The sequence below is a fragment of the Saccopteryx leptura genome, chromosome 3 (genome assembly GCF_036850995.1).
Source record: "Saccopteryx leptura isolate mSacLep1 chromosome 3, mSacLep1_pri_phased_curated, whole genome shotgun sequence".
Lineage (NCBI taxonomy): Eukaryota > Metazoa > Chordata > Mammalia > Chiroptera > Emballonuridae > Saccopteryx > Saccopteryx leptura.
The window spans coordinates 125,356,571-125,379,605 of record NC_089505.1 but is presented as its reverse complement, the minus strand read 5'-3'; the positions used below and the strand labels follow the sequence as shown (position 1 = coordinate 125,379,605).

Sequence of the window (23,035 nt, the reverse complement as noted above, 5' to 3'; positions counted from 1 at the left end):
CCTAATTCTCTGGTTTCTTCCAGGCAGAACTACAAGAATTACTCCATGGAGTCAAGGACACATTTTCGAATCCAGGCCGCCATACTCCAAGCCAAGTCTTCTCTAGGGAATGGCAACAGAGCCATGGTCTCATCAGTGTCCTTATAGTTTGTGCAGCACTCCCCAGCTGGAAGACAGAAACAGCTGGACAGAGCTCCTGGAAACATTTGAAACTGATCCCCTCCCCCTGCCCTGCCTTTGGGGCCCACCGGTGCTCCAGTGGGATGGCATGACATGAGTATCCTTGAAGAAGCTGCCCGGCACTTTCACCAGTGTGGCCAAGGTCCTTTGCCAAGGACAGAGCAGGTGGAGCCCTCTGCCTGCCCTATCACATATACGGGTACTTGTTTTTCACTGTGATGTTTAAGAGAATGTATGAACACTGTACATTTTCCTTAGAAATACAATGACGGGATCATAGTTGGTTTTTTAAAAAACCACCAACCAACCAACCACCTGTAAATCTTTGCTTTAACTCATCTGGATCTGGAGGTCAACCTGTACGATGCCAAAGGCCAAACTGCTTTTCAGACTTCAGCAAGGGCTCAGCTTCTGGGACTGGAAGGACTCTCAGGAGGGTCCGCACCTCAGGCTTCCAGGCTTCTGGGGGCTGCACACAGAGATTGCACGTAGATACCCACTGTCTTCTTACACTTCATTTTAACTCCCTTTGTATCTTTCCAATTTAAAAAAAAAAACACGTCTTTTTAGTGATATGATTTTCATTTCTGTCCATATGTAGAAGAAAAATCAGTCTCCACCAATTAAGGAACGGGGACATCAAGGCCTGGTGGAAGGGGAGCTGTGTGGCTTTTTTTGTGCCAAGATGTTCAGGCGGGGTTCTCAGATGGAAACCACTGGGAGTAATTTATGAAGTCATCTGTACTTCATTCTGAGGTACATTTATTTACTGTCAGCATTTTTCCTAGAAATAGAACAATTATACACAGCTTACTGTATATGCTTTAAAATTTTCAGTTAAGAGAAAATAGATATTTTAAGTAATAAAACTTATATACTTAAAAGAGATTATGCAACATCTATTTTAGTAAAATATGTGTTGCTTTAATTCTTAGACAGGGCAGAAAGGTTGGATCAGAAACTTTATGGTCCAAGTATGTTTTATTTAGACAACAAGACAAGACAGCCTAAAATTTCAGACTTTGTTACCAACATTTAAATGGGGAGATTTCACAAATAAATCTGGTTTCTGGCCTCATTAGAAAAAAAACAAAGACAAAAACCAACCTGGCAACACTGGGTCTCATTAGCATAAGGCGACAAGGCGACACTCAGTAGGAGCTGAGTAGAGGCCACTTTAAACACTTCCTGGTCCCTGAAAGCCCCTGCATTTGCAACCTTTGGGTCTGGTAAAGCGAGAACTCAAGTTCAGTGATCACCACATTTTACCATTCCCCATCTCATGACAGCATACTTCAATTTAACCATGCCCCTAGAAAAATCATGTACACAGTAGAAAAATTCATCTGTGAGCACATGACTCTTCAAATACATGAATGCAGATTCTGTAAGGGAAGACCCACAGACACCTTTTCCAATCTTCCAGCAGTGCTGCATTTATTCAGCAGACTCTTTTGATCATCTCTGCCAGTGGCTGGGTGGGTTACCCGCTTCCTATGACGGATAATGAAGCAATGGGTTTCAGGTAAGAAGGCGTATTCTCATTACAGAAAGAAAGCAAAGAGAAAACGCTCATCCAAGCTCCTCTTTTGCACTTAGTACTATCAGAACAGAAATGCTAAGAAAAATTTTCCTTCTCACTTTGTTAGAATTAGAAAAAGAATGCTCTCCACAGAGCAGCCCTTTGCAAGCTCTATCTCCTCCACAGCCTTCTAGGTTGTTGGGCAGGGCGTGGGTGAGAGGGCGACTAGGGCCAGGCCTCTGAACTGAGTAGATAGCCTTTTGTGGCCTACCCCCTCTGCAAATATCAGAACCCTCTCTACTGCTATATTAAAGCAGCATACTGGTCATAGGATACCAAGCAGAATTTATAAAAATAGTTTATAAAAACACTTCCATTTTAACATTCTAGGTGCTTTTACTTGTATTTAAAAAATGTATGCCAGATGGTTTCCTTGTATTTGTTGATTTCTTGCTGGGCTTCATTAATTGGCCTACGTCACCTGTACCTCTGTCTGCTGCCCTGGCTGCAGTCTGGCTGATAAGAGAAATCAGTGGGTTTTGTCTCCTTTATCCTGTCTGCAGCTTGAGATAGTCTATGAAAAACATGTATGTGAAGGAGGGTGGAGGGTGAAAATGTTGGGTGTCTGACACCACCATATCCTTATGAAGAGGCCTTTGAAAGTGAAAATTCTGTTAAGGGCTTCTCACTGTGTCTTCTTTGAACCCTTTCTGGTTACTTCTTACAGACCTTTCCAGCACATCTGCCCCAGACAGGCAGCTCATTAGGTGGAGAGTTTTGACCTAGAAATAAGGAGACTTGTATTCTAGTCCCTGCTTTGCCACTTATTTTCAGAGGTACCCTGGGGAAGCCACAGACCCTCTAAAAATTACTAATTTGGGCTAGATTACTCTTTCCTGCTGTCAACAGTTCTGATTCTAACTCTGGTCAAGTCCGTTGCAGGGTTTTCAGCTCCAAAATGAGGCAACATGTATATAAACGCTCTACCTTTTGCCAAAGCCATGTGCTCTCCAATCCACTCAACCATAAGTAACAGGCCTTGATATAGGCCGGGATACCCACAGTGAGTAAGCCTCACTGGGGCAAGTCTCAATCCTGTGCCACACAGAGGAACTCAGATGTTAGGAAGTAGCAACTATGTAGTATGACCTGAAGAGGCCCTTGACAACAGAAAGCCTACCTCTGCCTCTTACTGGCTGTAGGCCCTTGGGCCGGCAGGGCGGCTTTCAGCAGTGTGCTGGTCCCTATCAGTTCTCCCATGTGTTGGCAGGATTCCCTATTCCTAATCTCTCAAGTCAGAATGGGACTGTTTCCAAGACAACTATCGTCATTCACGGCAAAAAGCCATGACCTGACAGCAAAGCCAGGACCCTAAAAGGCCAACACTAATCCAAGACTCGGCTGAAGTCCATGTGGGAGATTCCCAGCAATTGAAGAACACCAGTAGGTCTTTAGCCCGAGCCTGTGAGTACTAGAACCATTCAACAAAGGAATAAAATCCAAAGACACTTTTCTCTGAAGTTACTCCCAAATTCATTTCTTCTGAAATGATGAGAATAGACAACTTCTTGTTTGCTTCAAAATTAAAGCCTACCCTATGTCCTCAGCATCATTACACTAATTTGGTAATAATTAAGAGGTGCCTGGATTCCAAAAACGATGCAGCCAATGGGAACATCTCACCCCTGTCCCCAGATATGTCCTTTCCAATGCTGCTAAGTGCCTTCTTGCTTGGGTTAGCACAGCGCCCGGGAAATCTGGTGCAAAGTTCACTACTACCCAAATCCACAAACAAGGAGCCTCGTTTTGGCAGCTTGAAAAATTCATTTCTAAATTAGCAATCTATGAATTCTCTCTACTGTATAAATCAACTGTCAAGAGACAAAAGGTAACAGAGATCTTCCTTTGGGAAGACATAATTACAAAGGTTATTACGGACTTCAAAAAGTTGACATTCAAGGTTAATCAGACATGCCACAGCTAACATCTCACAAATGACTGGGTTAGAGAATCCTTTTCTTCACATCATTAACCAACAATTCTGAATATCAGAGACTATATGCTCTGGGTGGAAGAAAAGTAGCTAATATCAAGCACTCATTATTTACCAGTTGCTTTTCTAAGCTCATTACAGGTTTCTAATCCTCACAACCACACTATGAAGTAAAGGACTGTTACTGTTATTTTGCAGATGAGAAAACTGAAACAGGTGAAATAGCTTGTCTAAGATCTCACAGTTACTATGCAGCATAAAGATTTGAAGCCAGGCAGTTGAACTCTTAAAGCCCATGCTTTGCTAAACTGCTGGTTGAATGGAAAACTGTTTGAAGTTGGATCTGAATCAGTGATATGGACCACTGTGAAAGCACTGGCTAACACTCAGGTACTAGAAATCCTTGGCGTGGAGCACACAGAGCATATGTCTGTGTCGTCGTCTTCCCAGGCCACTTGGCTCCATGAGGTAGAAACAGGGACTAACCTGGACAAAGCTAAAAGACAAGACAACCCTTAAGCAATATTTGCTCATAAGATCATCCAGAGATATTGGAGGAAAAGGTAAGACCCAATGCCCCAGTGGACAGGTCGAGTTCTGGTCAGCCATTCCTGAGATGAGAAGTGAAGCCTGGACACATGCAGAAGCTCAGGTCTGGGCTGATGCTTGGCGGAAGCCAATCACATGCTAGAAGAGGTTTGGTATAAGACAGTAAGAGGTTGGAACATTTGAAAACTGGGCAGCATATGCTAAAGACCCTCAATTTTAAGTGTGGCTAGCTGGCCAAACACACCATACATGTGTGTCAGAGTGGTCAATGGGTCAACAGTCTGTTGCCCCTGTTGGTTGGTGATGGTTCCCTCTCTATCAGATATGTCAGATTCTGTCGGGTCTCTCTTCCCTATTTTCTCCTTCCCTTCACTTAATAACTACTGAACCCAACTGTCTTGATCTTAGGGAGCTTAGTCAGGTAAGGAAGCAAACAAGTAAACAAGGATTAAACCCATGGAGTAAACAGCAGTGGGTGTGTTTGGTCCAGAGGATAAATCAGCCATTGGAACAATCCAGGAAGGCACAAACTCTAATTCCAAAAGAGCTGAGACAGTAATAAGCTGGACATTTTAGAAGGCACATACACACAAAAAAAGTCTGAGGCTAGAAGGTAGAATAATATGAAAGAGGCAGAAAGCCAACTATCTGTTAAGTTTGGATTTTATTCTCAGCACAACAGGATGCTATACAAATTCTAAGGAGAGGAATGATATCATCCAATTTACTCAAAATTATTTTAGCTGCTATGTGAAGAATGGATTATATGGGGTTAAACATGAAATTTAGGAGGCTGGTGCTATGCCAAAGTCCCAGCAGCACTTGCCTCTGCTTTGTGTAAAATTGCTGATAAAAATACATCTTCTCTTCACCAGCTACTAGACTTAGGGAAAAAAATACTTTCAATATGCTAAGTGACAGCCAGGCTCTAAGAGCCAATGTGAATTGGTATTTCATGTCTTTTGCTCATCATGGAAACCAGAAACCCAGTTTATGAAAATCCATACCCATAAACGTGATTTCTTACTTCAAAGATACCTTCAAAGTAATTAACTTTAAGAAATAGTCCCGAGAACAGTACTTGCGATTACAAACCATCTCAAAATGCCCTACTAAATAGAGTACCTGCTCACTACAAGAATGTTTATAAATTCTTCCTCACATCAAGATAACATTATAGTGATTAGTGTAAGCAAGGGCTGTGAAGATAGTTTGTGAAAAACAAATCCCCTTCCCCACACACAGCACACCCTAAAATTGTAGGTATTAATTTATAATGTGCTGAGTTCAGCTACTCTCATAGAAGGTTATGATTCTATAGTGTCAAACTCAAGGACTGGTTGATTCTGGAACTGGCAGAATGTAGCCTATTCTCCCAACTCTAGTAAGGAGAGTGCTGGAAGCTGATCTCAATCTTTCTGATAGCATAGTCCAAGCTTCCCAATTCACATACAATGCTTTTGGATCCCAAATGACTAAATTAATTATTTATGTAGCCCCCAGAGAAATGATGAGAAAAGCTGGGCTCATCATTTTTTGCAAAGCTAGCCAAATCTTTCAAGCATTCTGGGGTCACCACTATGACCAGACTCTTAAAGCAAACCCTCAGTTACCAATTTCAACAATGTCTTTTCAGTGCCAAGAAATCTGGAGCCTATAAGCACTGATGTTATAGGAGGGATTCAAAGCAACAGGTGTTGCTCATCCTCTGAACACAATTAGTCTTAAAAGCCTAAAATGTGTACCTTATTCTTAATGCTGCTTTGTTCTTCATTCATATGCAGAGAAAAACTTTCTGTGGAAAACCTCCAAAAATGACTATCTTCCAGTGGTCAGTAACTTCTCAAGAAACAAAAATGTAAAAGAAAGTTAGTTTCCCTCGTAAATTTCCCTTAAAAACTTTATGAAATGGTAAGTGCTTTTAGTCTATTGGTAACAGTTAATCAGATGGTTCCAATTACTGTCCTGAGCTAATGCCTATTACTCAGAGTAATAAAGCAAACAAGAACATTAACAATTAAAATGTACAGATAAATCCAAATCCCTTTTATAAAATTTCACTAATGCCTCTAAAAAAAATTTTATGAATCAGTTAATGGATTGTAAAGGGATTCATCAGGATATTATTTCCATGCTAAAGAATAAAAAAACACCCAAAGGCCAAACAGAAAAGCAAAGTCTGGATACTCGTACCTGAAACACTCAAACTTTGAATAATCCATAGGCACCCGGTACTGTTGTTATTTTTTAAACTACCCCTGTGTGGATTAAAAAAGGACTGGTTACAATCAAGTAGGCTATTGCTTTCTCAGCCTTTTGGCCAAGATCAAATTGTAGAATTAAATAGGCTAATCAATTTTTTGTGGGTGGTTTTAGATCAAGAGGTTCTCATAAAAGGGATTACAAAGTATATTTAAATTAATATACTCCCCAAATATATGTACCTCACCTATTTACTAACTTCTATATATATTTTTTTTTCTTTTTTTTTTTTCTCTTTTGCATTTTTCTTAAGTTGGAAATAGGGAGGCAGTCAGACAGACTCCCGCATGCGCCCGACTGGGATCCACCGGCATGCCCACCAGGGGGTGATGCTCTGCCCATCTGGGGCATCGTTCTGCCTCAACCAGAGCCATTCTAGCGCCTGAGGCAGAGGCCACAGAGCCATCCCCAGCGCCCGGGCCAACTTTGCTCCAGTGGAGTCTTGGCTGTGGGAGGAGAAGAGAGAGACAGAGAGGAAGGAGAAGGGGAGGGGTGGAGAAGCAGATGGGTGCTTCTCCTGTGTGCCCTGGCCAGGAATCAAACCTGGGACTCCTGCACACTAGGCCGACGCTCTACCACTGAGCCAACTGGCCAGGGCCAACTTCTATATATTTTTTTAAAAATTTTTAACTTTTATATATTGTTTTAATATAAACTTTAATGTGTTGTAATTCTTACATGTTTATTTTTCTCTAGCTAAAAATACTGTGTGCAGAGCTAAAAGATTGTCCAGCAAATTTCCCCTAAATAAATCAAATTTAACTTACCATTGTCTTTTAAACCACTAGGAAAGTACTATTTTAAGATATTTATATAATGTAATACTACCAAACATTAGTTACTCAATTTAAACCCTTATGTTTAACGTTAGTCATCACAAACTAGAGCCATCTAAACTCAATTGGGAGCATTAAGTCACAACCTGAGCATAACCAAATATATAAACTGCCATATACAGAACCAAGAAAGATTATTTTTGACAGTTCTCAGAAAATCTCACGTAACAGTGGGTCAATCAGTAATTATATTCAATGCAATGATGAAAATGTGAGATGGACATTTTTATTCTATACTTGACAAGCACTTATTAAGAACCCAAGTTTTGAGTATATCTTCCTAAGGAAAAAGTTTGTGTGAGGAGATAAATGGATGAATCCAAACTTCTAACAGAGAGGCTAGCTTGTAATACTGATTCATTCCTGAAGAGAGCAGGAGCATCAAATAGCCAGGGGGCATGAAGTTGATGGAAACAAGATGGCAAAACACTTAGAAACTGGGACCAAGTGGGAAAAAAAGAAGGAATTCAGTTAAGCCCTAGTGGATTAATATAATGCAGTCAGTGGCTCTCATGCTCATGCCTCCCGTGATGGGACATCCTGAACCAGGCTTGTATCTTAGGGAAGTCTAGTTGAGTGTATGAGGGGAGCGGGAGAACTATTTACAAAGGGGTGCTAACAAACTAATTTCTCTGGCCTTCTCCCACCCAATAGAAGAGATGCTCTTTAAAATTCAGGTGAGTAAATTTAATATTATTTCGGGAGCTACTAACCAAAAATCCAGCTTTTTTGTGTGTCCACTAATTTCAAAATTAAAGATTCAAGAATCAGTTGAGGTTATCATGTCAGCTATGACGCACTTACATGCAAGTAACTCAGAAAATGACCACTAATCAATGCCCTTGTAGGCAGAGCTAGCCACCAAATGGCATACATTTCTGAATTATGCCAAAGAAACTTACCTTCTTTTCCTGTTTCCTATGGTCTTCAGGACCACTGGTGGCTCTACTTTTGACTATATATATTGTTATTCCTTTTTTAAATGCATGCTTCCTTACAAAGGAGCTTTTTAAGTAGAGAATTAGTTACTTCAGTGCTCACTGTATTCTGTAAAACCATAAGGCCTTTAACTTTTAAAAAAGATTTTATTTATTCATTTTAGAGAGGAGAGAGAGAGATGGGGGGAGGAGCAGGAAGCATCAACTCCCCTATGTGCTTTGACCAGGCAGGTCCAGGGTTTTGAACCAGTGACCTTAGTGTTCCAGGTTGACGTTTTATCTACTGCGCCACCATAGCCCAGACCCACACAGTTTTAATATCACATGGTATACTGGCATTTAGGGAAGAGTCTTATAATACCTAGTTTAAGAGATTCTCTAAAAAGAACACTCATAGAATTGAAAAGGCTTGTGTGAACCAAACTACAAGTATCTGAAAGTACTGTATTTATACTTGTTGGGTTTATATTTAAAAGAATAAGATTCTTTTATTTTTTCCTCAGCAGGCTTTTCAGACATTTTAAATCCTATAGCCAAGTATGAACACATCTTGCTCAAATCTAAATATGTTGAGCCTGTCATTTGGTTTTAAGAAATCTGGAGCTCACCTTGGCCGGTTGGCTCAGTGATAGAGCGTTGGCCTGGCGTGCAAGGGGTCCCCGGTTTGATTCCCGGCCAGGGCACACAGGAGAAGCGCCCATCTGCTTCTCCACCCCTCCCCCTCTCCTTCCTCTCTGTCTCTCTCTTCCCCTCCTGCAGCTGAGGCTCCATTGGAGCAAAGATGGCCCAGGCACTGGGGATGGCTCCTTGGCCTCTGCCCCAGGCGCTAGAGTGCCTCTGATCGCAGCAGAGCGACGCCCCGGAGGGGCAGAGCATCGCCCCCTGGTGGGCAGAGCGTTGCCCCTGGTGGGCGTGCTGGGTGGATCCCGGTTGGGCGCATGCGGGAGTCTGTCTGACTGTCTCTCCCCGTTTCCAGCTTCAGAAAAATGCAATAAAAAAAAAACAAAAACAAAAAAGAAATCTGGAGCTATCAAGCTTCTAAATCTATGATTAACTGGTATTAAATGTCAAGCCATAAAAAATATTTTGCCAAAAGTATATATACCTAGAGATTTTAAAGTAATTAATTAAATTTATACATCTCTATTTTAAAGAAAGGTTTAGATAACTTGGGGAGTATTGTCATGTAATCAACTCTAGCTTTAGCCCTTTACAATTGTATTATAACTTTATTTAACTTTGTAAAAACAAAAATTGATGGATCTTAACATGGTAAGTGAACATCAAAATCCAAGAATACAATGTACCTAAAAAAGCATTCAGCTCAATACTGGTTTCTTCAATATTGTTGCCAAACTTCTGTGAAAGAAGCCTTGGGTAGAGAAAGACTAACAGCAACATAGAAAATGATTTTTTTTAAAAAAGTTCATTTACCAAATTTAACAATCTTTAGAAGAAAAGAAAGTCTGACTATAATACTTGATGACACAGACATCATGTTTAAATAGAAAACACAAGAATAAAAAAAGTAATATTCACTAAAAATATTGCACAACTTCAGGTGTTTCTTCCAAATTTGCTTTATGTAATCGGGTGGATATAAATTAATGAACAAAAACTTAAGCAAGATACATGTAACAATTTAACAGAACCTGAAAATATCATTTCTTTAATTTTTTTTTCTTCTCAAATTCAAAGTCTTTCCATCATGGGGCTCATGAGAAAATTAAACAACATATGGATACTACAGTCAAATGTCAAATCTTTAAGAAGTACTTAAGACATACTAAATTCCACTATAATGCAGTTATGAAGAACCTTTAAGATACTTGTGTTTTGTATGTAGAAAAGTGTTAGAGTGAGATAGTCAACTGAATACAAACATTTCTGATTTGTTAGGTTGAAATTGCTTCTCCTTTTGCTAATGAATGACTTTTCTTTAGCTGTAATATCACTGAGCTGAACAAATAAATCACCTTTGAGTACTTAAGAAAAAATAAACACATGCTAAATGGATAAAACATTACAAATACATCTTTACTAGACCATCTCTACTTCTAACACTTAGAAGCTTAGAGATTCAGTGTTCTTATATTAACTGCAAGAAAAAGGAGAAATTCCTTCTCTTGAGATCACAACTATGAAATCATGTGGTTATACAAATTCTCCATTTGTGTGCAAAACATGAAATACAATTATCTTTAATTCTCCTTGCTTACTAGACTTGTCAGCTAGCAGGACTTTCCAAGAAACAGAGACTGAGATGTGTTTTGTGTAACTTCAATAACCTCAGCACTACAATAATAAGAGATGCAGTATCCTTTTGCTATGGATCAAAACGGGGAAGGAGATCGTAAGAACAAATAAATCAAAATTGTTAAAGCCAAGAAGCTTTCCTCAGTTTCACCATGGTGCCACTTTCACTTTTCCTTAAGCATCATGGCATAATTCAAGCTCAATAAATCAGAAATCTTATTATTTAAAATTTGCCTTGACTTTTAATTATCACTATTTTTACCAAAATAATTAGATAAAACACATAGGAAAGGGTAATATTAAACCCCACTTTATTAGAGTTGGTTTCTTGACACATTCTTTTTTTATATAGAAAAGGGATAGTGCATCTCAGTTTGCTTACAAGCTAGGAGATCACTTTGAATTCTGCATTTCCTAACTGCAAACGGTATAGCACTTATAACAGGTTATAAATAAACTTGTTTTTAAGCATAGAGCCAGCCCCAACGATAATAATACACTATTTAAAAAGACCTAAGGCAATGAATTCCATTTCCAATGGAAAAAAAGAACTGTGCAAACAAGCTTAAAACTACTTTTTTTGTGCCAGTGTTATAAAATGTAGCTTTTAATAAAACCTTGACCCAAATGCCAGCAACTTCAGAAAAGAATTTGGGTGGGGGGGGAAGAAAAAGTTATTTCATTTAGGAAAAACAACCACTACCTGTTTCCTAATCTTCAACACACACAATTTAAACATATACAGCTGTTGTAACAGTTTACACAATTCCTATATACTGGAACAATAACAAGATCTAAATACAATTATATTTTTAAACACTGGGTCAAGGCTTTACATAAAAATACCATCCTACTTTCCCCCTTAAGTTTCTAAAATATGATGTACTTTTCCCCAATATCTGCAGCCATTCAGGAATTTTTAGGAAACTTTTGTGCATGATCTTAATTCCTAAATCCCTGGCTCTTTGGGCTCAGTGACAAAAGATCAAAACCACCAAAAATAATGGTTCACTTGAAGTCAGATGAGAGACCCTGGCTCAATTAGTTTCATAGGATGAAAGCAGTGCTGCATCAACTGGCTCCATGCAGGAGGGGCACGTGAAGGATCTCATCAACCAGTCATCTATACAGTCCAGGTGATAGATGTGCATGCACGGCAGAAATCGAATTGGGTCCCCATAAACAAAGTCCATCATACAGATCACACACCTGTTGGGAATGAGGGAGAGAAATCAGAAAGCATTTTTAGAGATGTGTTCTATCTAGGATGCTCTTTAAAATCCCACTACAAAGACAGTGTAAATCCAAACAGATAAAAATGGCTTGGCCAGTCATCTTGCTACCAAAGCAAGTTGAAAATTTTCCTGTAAGTGTTAAACAACCCACAATCTTTTATTTCTCTACCCTGGAAATATGCAGAGTTTGAGAACAATCAACAGAACAAAGAGAAATGGATCATAAAGGGACCGGAAGAAAAACATGATGCTTCAGATAGGAAACCACTGACTTGATAAACTTTATTTGAACTGAGTTTTTAGTTGTAAGTCCAGGAGTAAGATAGTTTTCATTTTAATAACTGCCTATAAAACCAGAACCACTAATTTCAGCCTATTTACTGGACAGCTATAGGCAAAGTCTCTTCATTAACTCCAGTTTCAAGTTTAATGCACTTTTCTTCAGGTTCAAGAAGTGTTGAACAGTGTTCAAAAGTCAGTATTCTAGAGCTATGATCTTAAGTGCTAGCACTAAATGGTGCTAAGGCTCAAACAGTCAAAGATCAACACAGTAAATAAGATTAAGCTTGAATTGGCAAGACCACTCTCAACCTAAAAGGAATATGGCTGTCTTCTTTAGTAATGCTCAGACAGTAACACTGAGGACACACACTCTCCAGAAGTAATATTTTATATTCAACTTACCAGGGTTAATAAAATTATTCCACATGTTAAGAAATGGATATAAGATTTTCCTCATACCACTAAAGACCCTCGGTAAACTATTTTAATGGCTACATATACCACAATTTACTTATCTGTGCCTCTATTGTTGTTTTTCACCAAATAAAACTACGGTGAATACCTTTATGCATAAAGCTATGAGTTGGAGTGAAGTACACATTTTGGGGTAGATCTCTAGAATTAACCGTCCCAAAGAGTATGGACCTGAAGGTCGCCGACACACTGCCGAACTGCTTTCCCAGCTGACAAGGCAATGTTGGTACTAGGTTCATACTCACACAGACCATTTTTAACTAAAATCAACTTTCATCCAATGGACAAGGAACATATAAAATGGTCAGAATCCAAACCATTATCTTAAAGCTATTTTTATATGAAAATTCTTCTTAAATTACTCTATCTAAACATTCTCTTGCATTAACTGATTATATTATCTGAATTCTAAAATGTAGGGGAGTATTTTTCTTTAAAAAATCTCTTAACATGGACCTCTGAAACATGTATAAAATTAAAACTTACTCTCGGATCTTTTTTTCTGATCCATCTCTTCCAGGGTCATAAACTCCTTTAGGCAGATGTTGTATAAGGCCTATTCTTTGAGCTATCCTAATTTGTTCCTCTTCAGTCAGCTGAGTTGCTAGGCGAGTCTGGCTAGGTGTTGGATGATAGACCGGAACTGGAACTTGTTCCTATATTTTAAAAAATGGAGAAAAGTATTATTTTCTCAAATTTGTTTTCCTTTTGTTTCTTCTTTTTTGGCTGGCAGGAGGGGATCTGGGGAGAAGCTGAGCTAGAGCTCAACATTATGGAGTCTGTTGACCATAAAACCCAGATACATTCATTCCTGATGCACAAATAGATAAATCAATATATTTAATGAGTTGTATGTGATATTCTTTAAGTCACAATACAGTTTTGTGGCCTCAGTATACCATTATTTACATGAGAACCAGCCATTATAGACTCTTATTTGTAAACTTATTTTTCTTTCCATACAGACAACAACCTTAAAATTAACTTTTTACTTGAAAAGACTAAACATTATTGCAATAAACTTTTGTTAAAATTCCTTTTATGCTTCTGGATACCTATTTAGCTATGATAATTGAGTGAGCCAGAATGAGGCCACTTTTCCTCCCAAATGGAATACATAGCTTTTGGGGACATAAATTAAACAGCCAAATATCTACTTATAACATTCACTTACTTGCATATATTACTATATAAAATGTATTAATTTAGACATATTGCTATATTGCCTTTTCTCTACTCACATTTATAAAGTAATTTTATTCATACTCTTCATAATACAATCTTTCAACAGATATTCACTGAGCATTATGTGTCAGGTGATGGGGAATTGATAGTAAACAATATAAAGTTCCTAGAATGATAGAGGATGCTACTTTAGGTAGGCAGTTCAGGGAAAACCTCTCTGATGAGGCATTTGAGAAGACACCTCAATAAAGTATGAGTAATTTATTAATGTCATCCCATTAACATTAATAAAAATTTATTTAAAAAAAAAAAGTATGAGTAAGAAAGTGCATCTTTGACCTAACTTCTTTGTGGCTAGAACTACTTGAGCCACCTAATATGGTTTTCCAGAGAACATCTCTACTGAATAAACTGACATAACACTCTGAATCCATGGGTGAAACTTTCACAGGAAATACAATGTCAAATCACAACTACTTACATTACATTTGAAAACACTAATACCATTCAACCTGTAGGATCAATCCTTAACCCTACAATTTAAGCACTTCTTTACAATGACAGCTAATATTTGCAACTGTGAGATTCTGCCTCCAGGAATAACTTCTAAATTTCTGTTAAGCTTTAAAAAAAATTCTGTGAAATAACCTCCATAATCAGGCAGGGCTACTATCAACTGAGGCTATTTAGAGCTAATGGCTTCAGTGGTTCAAAATAAAATAATTGAGAGAGCACTCACAATGAGAATATAAATTATCCTTTTCAAATAGAAATTTTAGGGGACAGTATCAGATAGATAAAAATTAGGCTCAAATACCAAAATGTTTAATTCAAGGAGAAAAAAACTCTACCACAATGTCATCTAAAGTTACTGTAATGTCCCTATAAGTTATCCTTATAAACCCTTTTCTGACAGTAGTTAATGAAGTTCCTGCCAAAGACAGTTCAACATGTGACTTAAATATTCCTTTTCTCTGAGATTCAGAACAACTGTACAATTAAAGAGCTCAAACCTAGCAAATCCTCTGAATAGGCTCTGGTACAAGTAAAATGATAGCAGTTCAAAGTTTTGTGTTTTATGAATTTCCATATAAATTTATTAATAGTTACTTTAAGTACTTTCATACTTCTACCACATCATTTAGGAAATAATCAAGCATGTGAATGCTTATAAAAACCATTTTCTTCAACCAAATATTTATTTCATGTATATTACATACAAAGACCGTATCATATTAAGTATCCTGCATTCAAAGAGCTATAACTATTATTGAAGCCAAGCTAGCTGTTTCCTAGAAGTTTCACGCTTTTGCTCTTGCTATTTCCTCTACTTTTCCTGGCAGGTCCATTATTCTAAATTCTACCTTGTCCAGTAGGTTGTTAACATGAATGAAGCCTTTACCAATACTCCTTGACACCCAATATTGACAGACTCTGCCTCTAGCCTCAGCTTAATTATATAGGTATTGTCTCCCTCTAAGAGAATTAGGAAGATTACATAGAGTACAGTTACATGTGCAGTCATCAAGTAAGAAGACTGTCAACTGTTCTGGCTTTCACAAAGAAAGGTAAGTATCAAACTGACTACATTTTTCTGGTAGAGCTTGAAGCTTTCTTTCTGCCCTGTGTATCTACAGCACTATGACTACAGGCTATTTTTTGCTTTAAACAGTTATTTTTCAGAATGAGTATTTCCCTTTATTAAAATTTTTTTTCCTTTTATTCTCTTTGTTTTTTTCAGAGAGAGGGATAGACAGGGACAGACAGACAGGAACGGAGAGATGAGAAACATCAATCATTAGTTTCTCGTTGCGCATTGCAACACCTTAGTTGTTCATTGATTGCTTTCTCATATGTGCCTTGACCGCGGGCCTTCAGCAGACCGAGTAACCCCTTGCTCGAGCCAGCGACCTTGGGTCCAAGCTGGAGAGCTTTTGCTCAAACCAGATGAGCCTGCGCTCAAGCTGGCGACCTCGGGGTCTTGAACCTGGGTCCCCAGCATCCCAGTCCAATGCTCTATCCACTGCGCCACCGCCTGGTCAGGCGAGTATTTCCTTTTAAATTAGCTTTTTACATATACAAAAAATTTCAGTTTGTAGTACAAATTCAGAGAATATTTGTACATACAATATGTATATTTGTTTTATTTTATGCACTAGAAAAATAACTTTGTTAATCAAGTTTTACAGTGCATATAAAAGTTACATGACTTTAGTTGTTAATGGTCATAAATATGACCACTGCATCTCTGGTTTAGACAGTCACCCCTTCAAACCTTTATACCTAGTAGGCTAACTTTCATATGCAGGAAAGTTTCCTGGTTTGGAGTAAAAAAGAATGACCTTGCTCTACCATTTATTCGTTTTAAGATGTTGAGCAAGTTTTTTAACCTCTAAGTGCCTCAGTTTCTTCATGTGTAAAGTACTGAGACCACTGTAAGAATTAAATGGGAACTGCAAGTGTCTGATACAATATGAGATAAACTCATAAAAGCTCTTTAAACAAATGTTAGATATCATTATTGCAGTTCTAACATTATATGACTATAGAACAGTATTCTAATGTTTACTTTAAGAAATGAATTGGATTTATAATTTTATATGTCAATCATACCTCAATGAAGCTAAAATTCAAATAAAAAATTTAATTAAAAAAAATAAATGGATTGGCAGAGGTAAGTTAAACTTTAAAAAAAAAAAATCTTAGAATTCATCTAAGACCAATTTTCCCATTTTATTGGCCAAGCTTGCCTACCTATAGTCACATAATTACCAACAGTGTTGGAATTAGGATTCTAGCTTCCCTTTAAGCCAGTGGTTTTCACTACACTATGCTTAGTTGCTGGCTAGGAAGAAGATTCATAAGTTAAATGATGTGGATTTTGTCCATTTACATCACTTTGAAGAACAGTGCATTGAAATGACATCTTAAGAATGCCATCAAAATAAGGCGTTTCTAATAAATGGTTTTATAAAGGTTTTTCATCTGCAATAAAAATTTGATAATTTCAATAATGTCTAGAATTTAAGAATTTCAAAGAACATCAAATCCATCTATAAACTTCCCCTATAAAAACAGATTCTATTACTGGCAGAAAAACTCTAAAATCTAATCATACCTTCTCTGTTGGTCCTTATACTGGAACTCCTGTGGACTACTTCAGGTGGTTCTTACTCTAAGGTTGGGGGAAGGTCAGATTCTGCTGCTACACTAAGAAAGTTGTTGTAAAACACGAGGACACTTAACACAGTGGACAGAACATATACCTGAGACATTGAGGACCCAGGTTCAAAACCTTGAGTTCCTGGCTTGAGTGTGGAATCACAGACATGACCCCATGGTTGCTGGCTTGAGCCCAAAGGTCACTGACTTGATCAAGGGGTCACTAGCTCAGCTGGAGCCCCCCGGTCAGGGCACATAAGAGAAAGCAATCAATGAACAACAACTAAAGTGCTGCAACTATGAGTTGATAATTCTCATTTCTCTCCCTTCCTGTCTCTTTCACTAAAAATCAACAGCAAACACTAGGACAGTTTCTCCTTGCACTCACTTGGGAATTTCTATTCTCCAGTGTCACCTTCATAAACTAGCCAGTCTAATAAGGTAATGCAGCTTACTTATGCATTGGGTTCTATTCAAGACTTTGTTCAAAGGAATTTTATTTATAATCACAATTAAAAATGAGCTTACTCTGGTGGGATGGGGCTGGGATGGAATTTCACTTAGGAGAGATGGGCTTTCCCACCCCTTACCTGCAGTACCTTGGCGGAATCCTAGGAATCAATGGAACACAATTTAAAAACACTAAATGATGGGAGTCTGCCATTTACTGTGGTGAACTGAGCCAGGTTTCTTCTCTTATTGAATATAGGAGATAATAGCAGCACTTTAGTGGGTAAGGACACACTTGTATAAGATAACAGAGTTTTGTAAATGTCAACATTTGGAAATTATTCTAACCCTTAATTTTCTCCCCATCATCTAATGACTCTGGTTTGCAGACTTTAAGCTAACTGCTGTTATGCTCTAGCTTTGGTCCTAAGTTTTTGGCTTGTCCCTGAATACAAAAAACATTTTGGCTTCTGTTGTGACTCCTGCCAGCTCTGAGTTCAAACCTTGGATTACCATTTCCAATCTAAACTACTTTCCTGACTCTCAGTTCCAATCCAGCTGACCCATCTTGATGACCTGCCATCTGTACCAAGATATGTCGTATAAGAAGTCAAACTGGAACAACTGGTGTTAAGACTATGAGTAATACGGAACTCTAAATTCCTGGAACACACCTATTACAAACAAAAAGAACTAAACTGTTTACAAGTAGTATCTCTAAAACATGTGCTTTTTAAGAGGCTAGATTTCCTTGGTCTTATGGTTTACTTTTATGCACAGAGAACAAAGAAAAAGCACAATAGAAATGGAATACTCTACTTTATGAAGAAACATACTAAGTTATTAAAATTAAAACACTGGCCCTGGCCGGTTGGCTCAGTGGTAGAGTGTCGGCCTGGCGTGCAGAGGTCCCAGGTTCGATTCCTGGCCAGGGCACACAGGAGAAGCGCTCATCTGCTTCTCCACGCTCCCCCTCTCCTTCCTCTCTGTCTCTCTCTTCCCCTCCCGCAGCAAGGCTCCATTGGAGCAAAGATGGCCCGGGCGCTGGGGATGGCTCCTTGGCCTCTGCCCCAGGCACTAGAGTGGCTCTGGTCGCGACAGAGTGACACCCCGGAGGGGCAGAGCATTGCCCCCTGGTGGGCAGAGCGTCGCCCCCTGGTGGGCGTGCCGGGTGGATCCCGGTCGGGCGCATGTGGGAGTCTGTCTGACTGTCTCTCCCCGTTTCCAGCTTCAGGAAAAAATAAAAAATAAAAAAATTAAATTAAATTAAAACCCTACATTTTAACTATTCACATTTTAGTAGATACATTTCATTTGGTATTTTTTGTTAAACCAAAGAAACCCTCTAAGTACCATTTAAATATTTTAAATGATTCAACATTCTAATTTCAGTTTACATGCAACTTTTCAGAAAGCCACAGAGGGAAGAAAATGACTAAGAACTCCTGATATTTAAAGATGGATGTGGTCTCACACTTCTTACCACATGCATATAATTTTAATTGCCAACATATTTGTTAAAAATGGTCTGATGGATAAGAGATCCAATGGTATTTTGTAGATGGCAAAATAGAATCTTGTTTCTAATATAAGCTAGAAGCTGCTGAATGGAAGGAAGATAACAGGGATATAAAAACAATTTTTTAAGATTCGGATTCCAGGATGTTCTCACCATTCCCTGATAGCTCACTGTGCCTAAACTCTGTGTGTAAATAATATCATTTATGCTAAATACCTGCTTTCTTTCTGAGAGTCTGGAATTTTGGTATTTGCTAGGCACTGAGCCTACTCAGTACCTTGGGCTTCTCTCGTAGACAGCTGTTAACACATAGTCATACAATTCAATGCTGGAAGAATTAAGTGCATTCTGTTTGACACCACTAAGAAGGACTGTTAGAAGCTTGTGTCTGTTTCCAATGTACACATGCATCTTTTCCTTTTGCTGATTTTGATTTGTATTCTTTTGCCATAATAAATCATAGCTATAATATCAATTATATGCTAAGTCCTACAAGTCCTTCTATAGAATTGATGAACATTCTAGATAATGCTCAGAATGAGAAATAGTGCCTGCACTGACTCCTTTGTTTATCTTTTTTTGTGTGTGTCAGAGGGAGAGACAGAGAGAGGGACAAACAAGGACAGACAGGAAGGGAGAGAGATCAGAAGCATCAAATTCTTTATTGCAGATCCTTAGTTGTCCATTGATTGCTTTTTCTTATGTGCCTTGACTGGGAGTCTACAGTAGAGCGAAGGACCCTTGCTCAAGCCAGTGACCCCGTGCTCAAGCCAGTGACCTCGGGGTCGGGGTTTCAAACCTGGGTCCTCTGCATCTCAGTCCAACACTTCATCCACTGTGCTACCACCTGGTCAGGCGACTCCTTTGTTTTCTAACAGTTTATCTGGAGACAGTCATTAGAAATGCTCCTTTGTGAAAAAGGTGTGTTGTGACAACAGTAGTCATACAGTATTTTTGTTCTATTCCTTTTCTTAAAGTTTAAAAAGACCTCTAAAGAAACTACTATTTTGAACATTTATTATTCAGCATAGAGAAAAAACTTTTGAAATAGAAATGTTATGGGCTAAATTGTGTCTCCTAAAATCCACAATCCGCAGTACTTCAAAATATGACTATCTGAATTCACAAATGCAACTAGTTTTGTTCTGACCTGTTCTGCCCTATACTCTTCACCTGATAACAATGTCCATGTTACAGCTAACATTACCAACTAGATATAAACGACTCACAAATATATATTTCAGTCTAAATTTGCCTTTTAAACTCTAGGCTCTACTTAACAGTTTCAATTCAATCTTCCAAAAGTACCTCAAATTCAACATGTCCAAAAATAATCTCCCCTCCAAAACCTGGTCCTCGCCTGACCAGGTGGTGGTGCAGTGGATAGAGCGTCGGACCCAGGTTCGAGACCCCGACGTTGCCAGCTTGAGCGCGGGCTCATCTGGCTTGAGCAAAGCTCACCAGCTTGGACCCAAGGTCACTGGCTCAAGCAAGGGGTTGCTCGGTCTGCTGTAGCCCCACGGTCAAGGCATATATGAGAAAGCAATCAATGAACAACTAAGGTGTCACAACAAAAAACTGATGATTGATGCTTCTCATCTTTCTCTGTTCCTGTCTGTCTGTCCCTGTCTATCCCTCTCTCTGACTCTCTCTGTCCCTGTAAAAAATTAAAAAAAAACAACAAAAAACCCTGGTCCTCTCTAAAGGGCTTCACTGTCTCAGTGAATGACACTTTTCGTTCTGTAAAACAGATATCTCTGGCACCTCTGTCTTCCTTACCCTCCCATATTCAACATACCACCAAGTTCTAGTGAATTTAGTTTCTATTACAATACTGGGCCCTGGCTGGTTGGCTCGGTGGTAGAGCGTCGGCCTGGCGTGCAGAAGTCCTGGGTTCGATTCCCGGCCAGGGCACACAGGAGAAGCGCCCATCTGCTTCTCCCCCCCCCCTTCCTCTCTGTCTCTCTCTTCCCCTCCCGCAGCCGAGGCTCCATTGGCGCAAAGATGGCCCGGGCGCTGGGGATGGCTCCTTGGCCTCTGCCCCAGGCGCTAGAGTGGCTCTGGTCGCAACAGAGCGATGCCCCGGAGGGGCCGAGCATCGCCCCCTGGTGGGCGTGCGGGGTGGATCCCGGACGGGAGCATGCGGGAGTCTGTCTGACTGTCTCTCCCCGTTTCCAACTTCAGAAAAATACAAAAAAAAAAAATACTGACAGAATCCAGAATCTGTTCATTTTTTTTTCATGCGTATTGCTAATACTCCAGTCTGAGCTCTTATTTTTTCCCTGGTGTACAGTGTTAGATAGCAAATCTCAATTTGTTCTCTACCTAGAAGTTAGAGCAATACTTTTCAAAACAAATCCAATCCTATGCCCTTCTAACACAAACCTTAAAACCCTTTCAAGCCCTGGCTGGGTAGCTCAGTTGGTTAGAGTATCTTCCCATAGATCAAAGGTTGACTCCCAGTCAGGGCACCTACCAGAATCAACCAATGAATGCATAAATAACTGGAACAACAAATCAATGTTTCTCTCTCTCTTATAAAATCAATCAATCAATCAATCATAACCCCTTTCAATAGCTTCCCACTGCTGTTAAGATGGAGGCCAAAGTCCTTAATAAGACCTCCTAAGTCTGGTAGCCTACCTCTCAATCTCCCCTTCCTATAACAATTCACATACCGTTGTCTGCGCCACTGGCCTTCTTTCAGATTCTTAAAGAACCATGGTCTTTCTCATATGAAGTCATAGCACCTGCCATACTCTGCGTGAGTACTCTCCTCCATCACCACTCTGCTTAAATACCTCCTTTTCTTCCTTCAGAGCTCAGCTAAACAACTTCTACTTTCTCAGAAACCTTTCCTAACCATTCTCTATTATAGGTTCTTACACACCAAGTTACTTTCCTTCACAGCATTTCTCATGGATGTAATTTTACATTTACATAGCTAATCATTAAATGTTTGCCAAAAGTACCTCAAATTCAACATGTCCAAAAATAATCTCCCCTCCAAAACCTGGTCCTCGCCTGACCAGGTGGTGGCGAAACTGTAAGATTCATAAGAACTGTCTGTTTTTGCTCCTTACTGAGTGAATAGATTAATAAATGGTTTACTAAAATGCTACCTACAAATGCTAAATAGTCACCTCTTAACTTACTCCAGTGTTTCTTTTCAGTTCAGTGTTTCCTTACATTTCCTGGAACCCCTCGACAATTGTTAATAAAGTTAGTGTACATGCCATAACATTGGGGTTATAGAGTTGTTTTTGTTTTGCTAAGTATATTCTATAAGAATAACTAATAATAATACCTCTAGTACCCCCAAATATGAACCCGAAATATGATTCTGAAGACCTGTGCAAAATAATGTCTAAAAATTAATCATTTCCAGCCTGACATGTGGTGGCACAGTGGATAGAATATCGACCTAGAGTGCTGAGATCGCTGGTTTGAAACCCGGAGCATGCCTGGTCAAGGCACATACGAGAGGCAACTTCCGAGTTAACGCTTCCCACTGCCAACCCAGCCCCACACCCGATTCCTTCTCTCCTCTCTCTAAAAGTCAAATAAAATCTCTCTAAAAAAATTAATAATTTGCAATGTACAAGGTCACTTAATACAAAAAGGAATATGATGGAACAGTTTATGAAAATCTAAATCACCAATGTACTGAATTGCTAATTAATATAAACATATAAATGCTGGTGCCTTCAAGGGTATTCAATTGGTTGCCGTCATTTCTGTTTCTATAATATAATTCATGAGGTATTTTGTGCCTGGGCTAAAAAGGTATGTGATTACCTGTGCAATTATTTGATTAATGTATTTCCAATACCACTAGAATATAAGCTTGATAAATGTCTATTTACTTACTAATATATAAATAAATGATTTAAACCAAAGCACTCATCATGTTTCTGTGATTCATTTCAAATAGTCATTTCAGGATTTTATAAACATGCTATGAAAAAACTGCCAATGATATGGATTAAGCCATAATCAAAAAGGAAAACCTGATACAAATTATCACCAAGTCTGACCAGGCAATGGCACAGTGGATCAAGCATTGGCTCAGGACGCTAGGGACCTAGGTTTGAAACCTTGAGGTTGCCTGCTAGAGCATGGGATCATAGACATGATCTCACGGTCACTAGCTTGAAGCCCAAGGTCACTGGCTTGAGCCCAAGGTCGCTGG

The 23,035-nt window shown here is 39.0% G+C and overlaps 2 protein-coding genes across 3 annotated transcripts in view; one reads left to right on the top strand and one right to left on the bottom strand.

The window, feature by feature from the left end:
• The window catches only part of TTC39A (tetratricopeptide repeat domain 39A), a 65,250-nt gene extending 58,473 nt beyond the window's left edge, over positions 1–6,777 (top strand). For both annotated transcript variants that reach the window (XM_066376255.1, XM_066376254.1), the window contains exon 18: positions 24–6,777. In XM_066376255.1, coding sequence (XP_066232352.1) covers positions 24–147 — 124 coding nt within the window. In that variant the 3' untranslated portion in view covers positions 148–6,777. The remainder of the gene's footprint in view (positions 1–23) is intronic.
• A 3,065-nt stretch (positions 6,778–9,842) lies between these two features.
• RNF11 (ring finger protein 11) overlaps positions 9,843–23,035 on the bottom strand; it is a 55,496-nt gene continuing 42,303 nt past the window's right edge. The window contains exons 2-3 of the mRNA XM_066376250.1: positions 13,014–13,183; positions 9,843–11,745 (exon numbers count right to left, since the gene is read on the bottom strand). Coding sequence (XP_066232347.1) covers positions 11,574–11,745; positions 13,014–13,183 — 342 coding nt within the window. The 3' untranslated portion in view covers positions 9,843–11,573. The remainder of the gene's footprint in view (positions 11,746–13,013; positions 13,184–23,035) is intronic.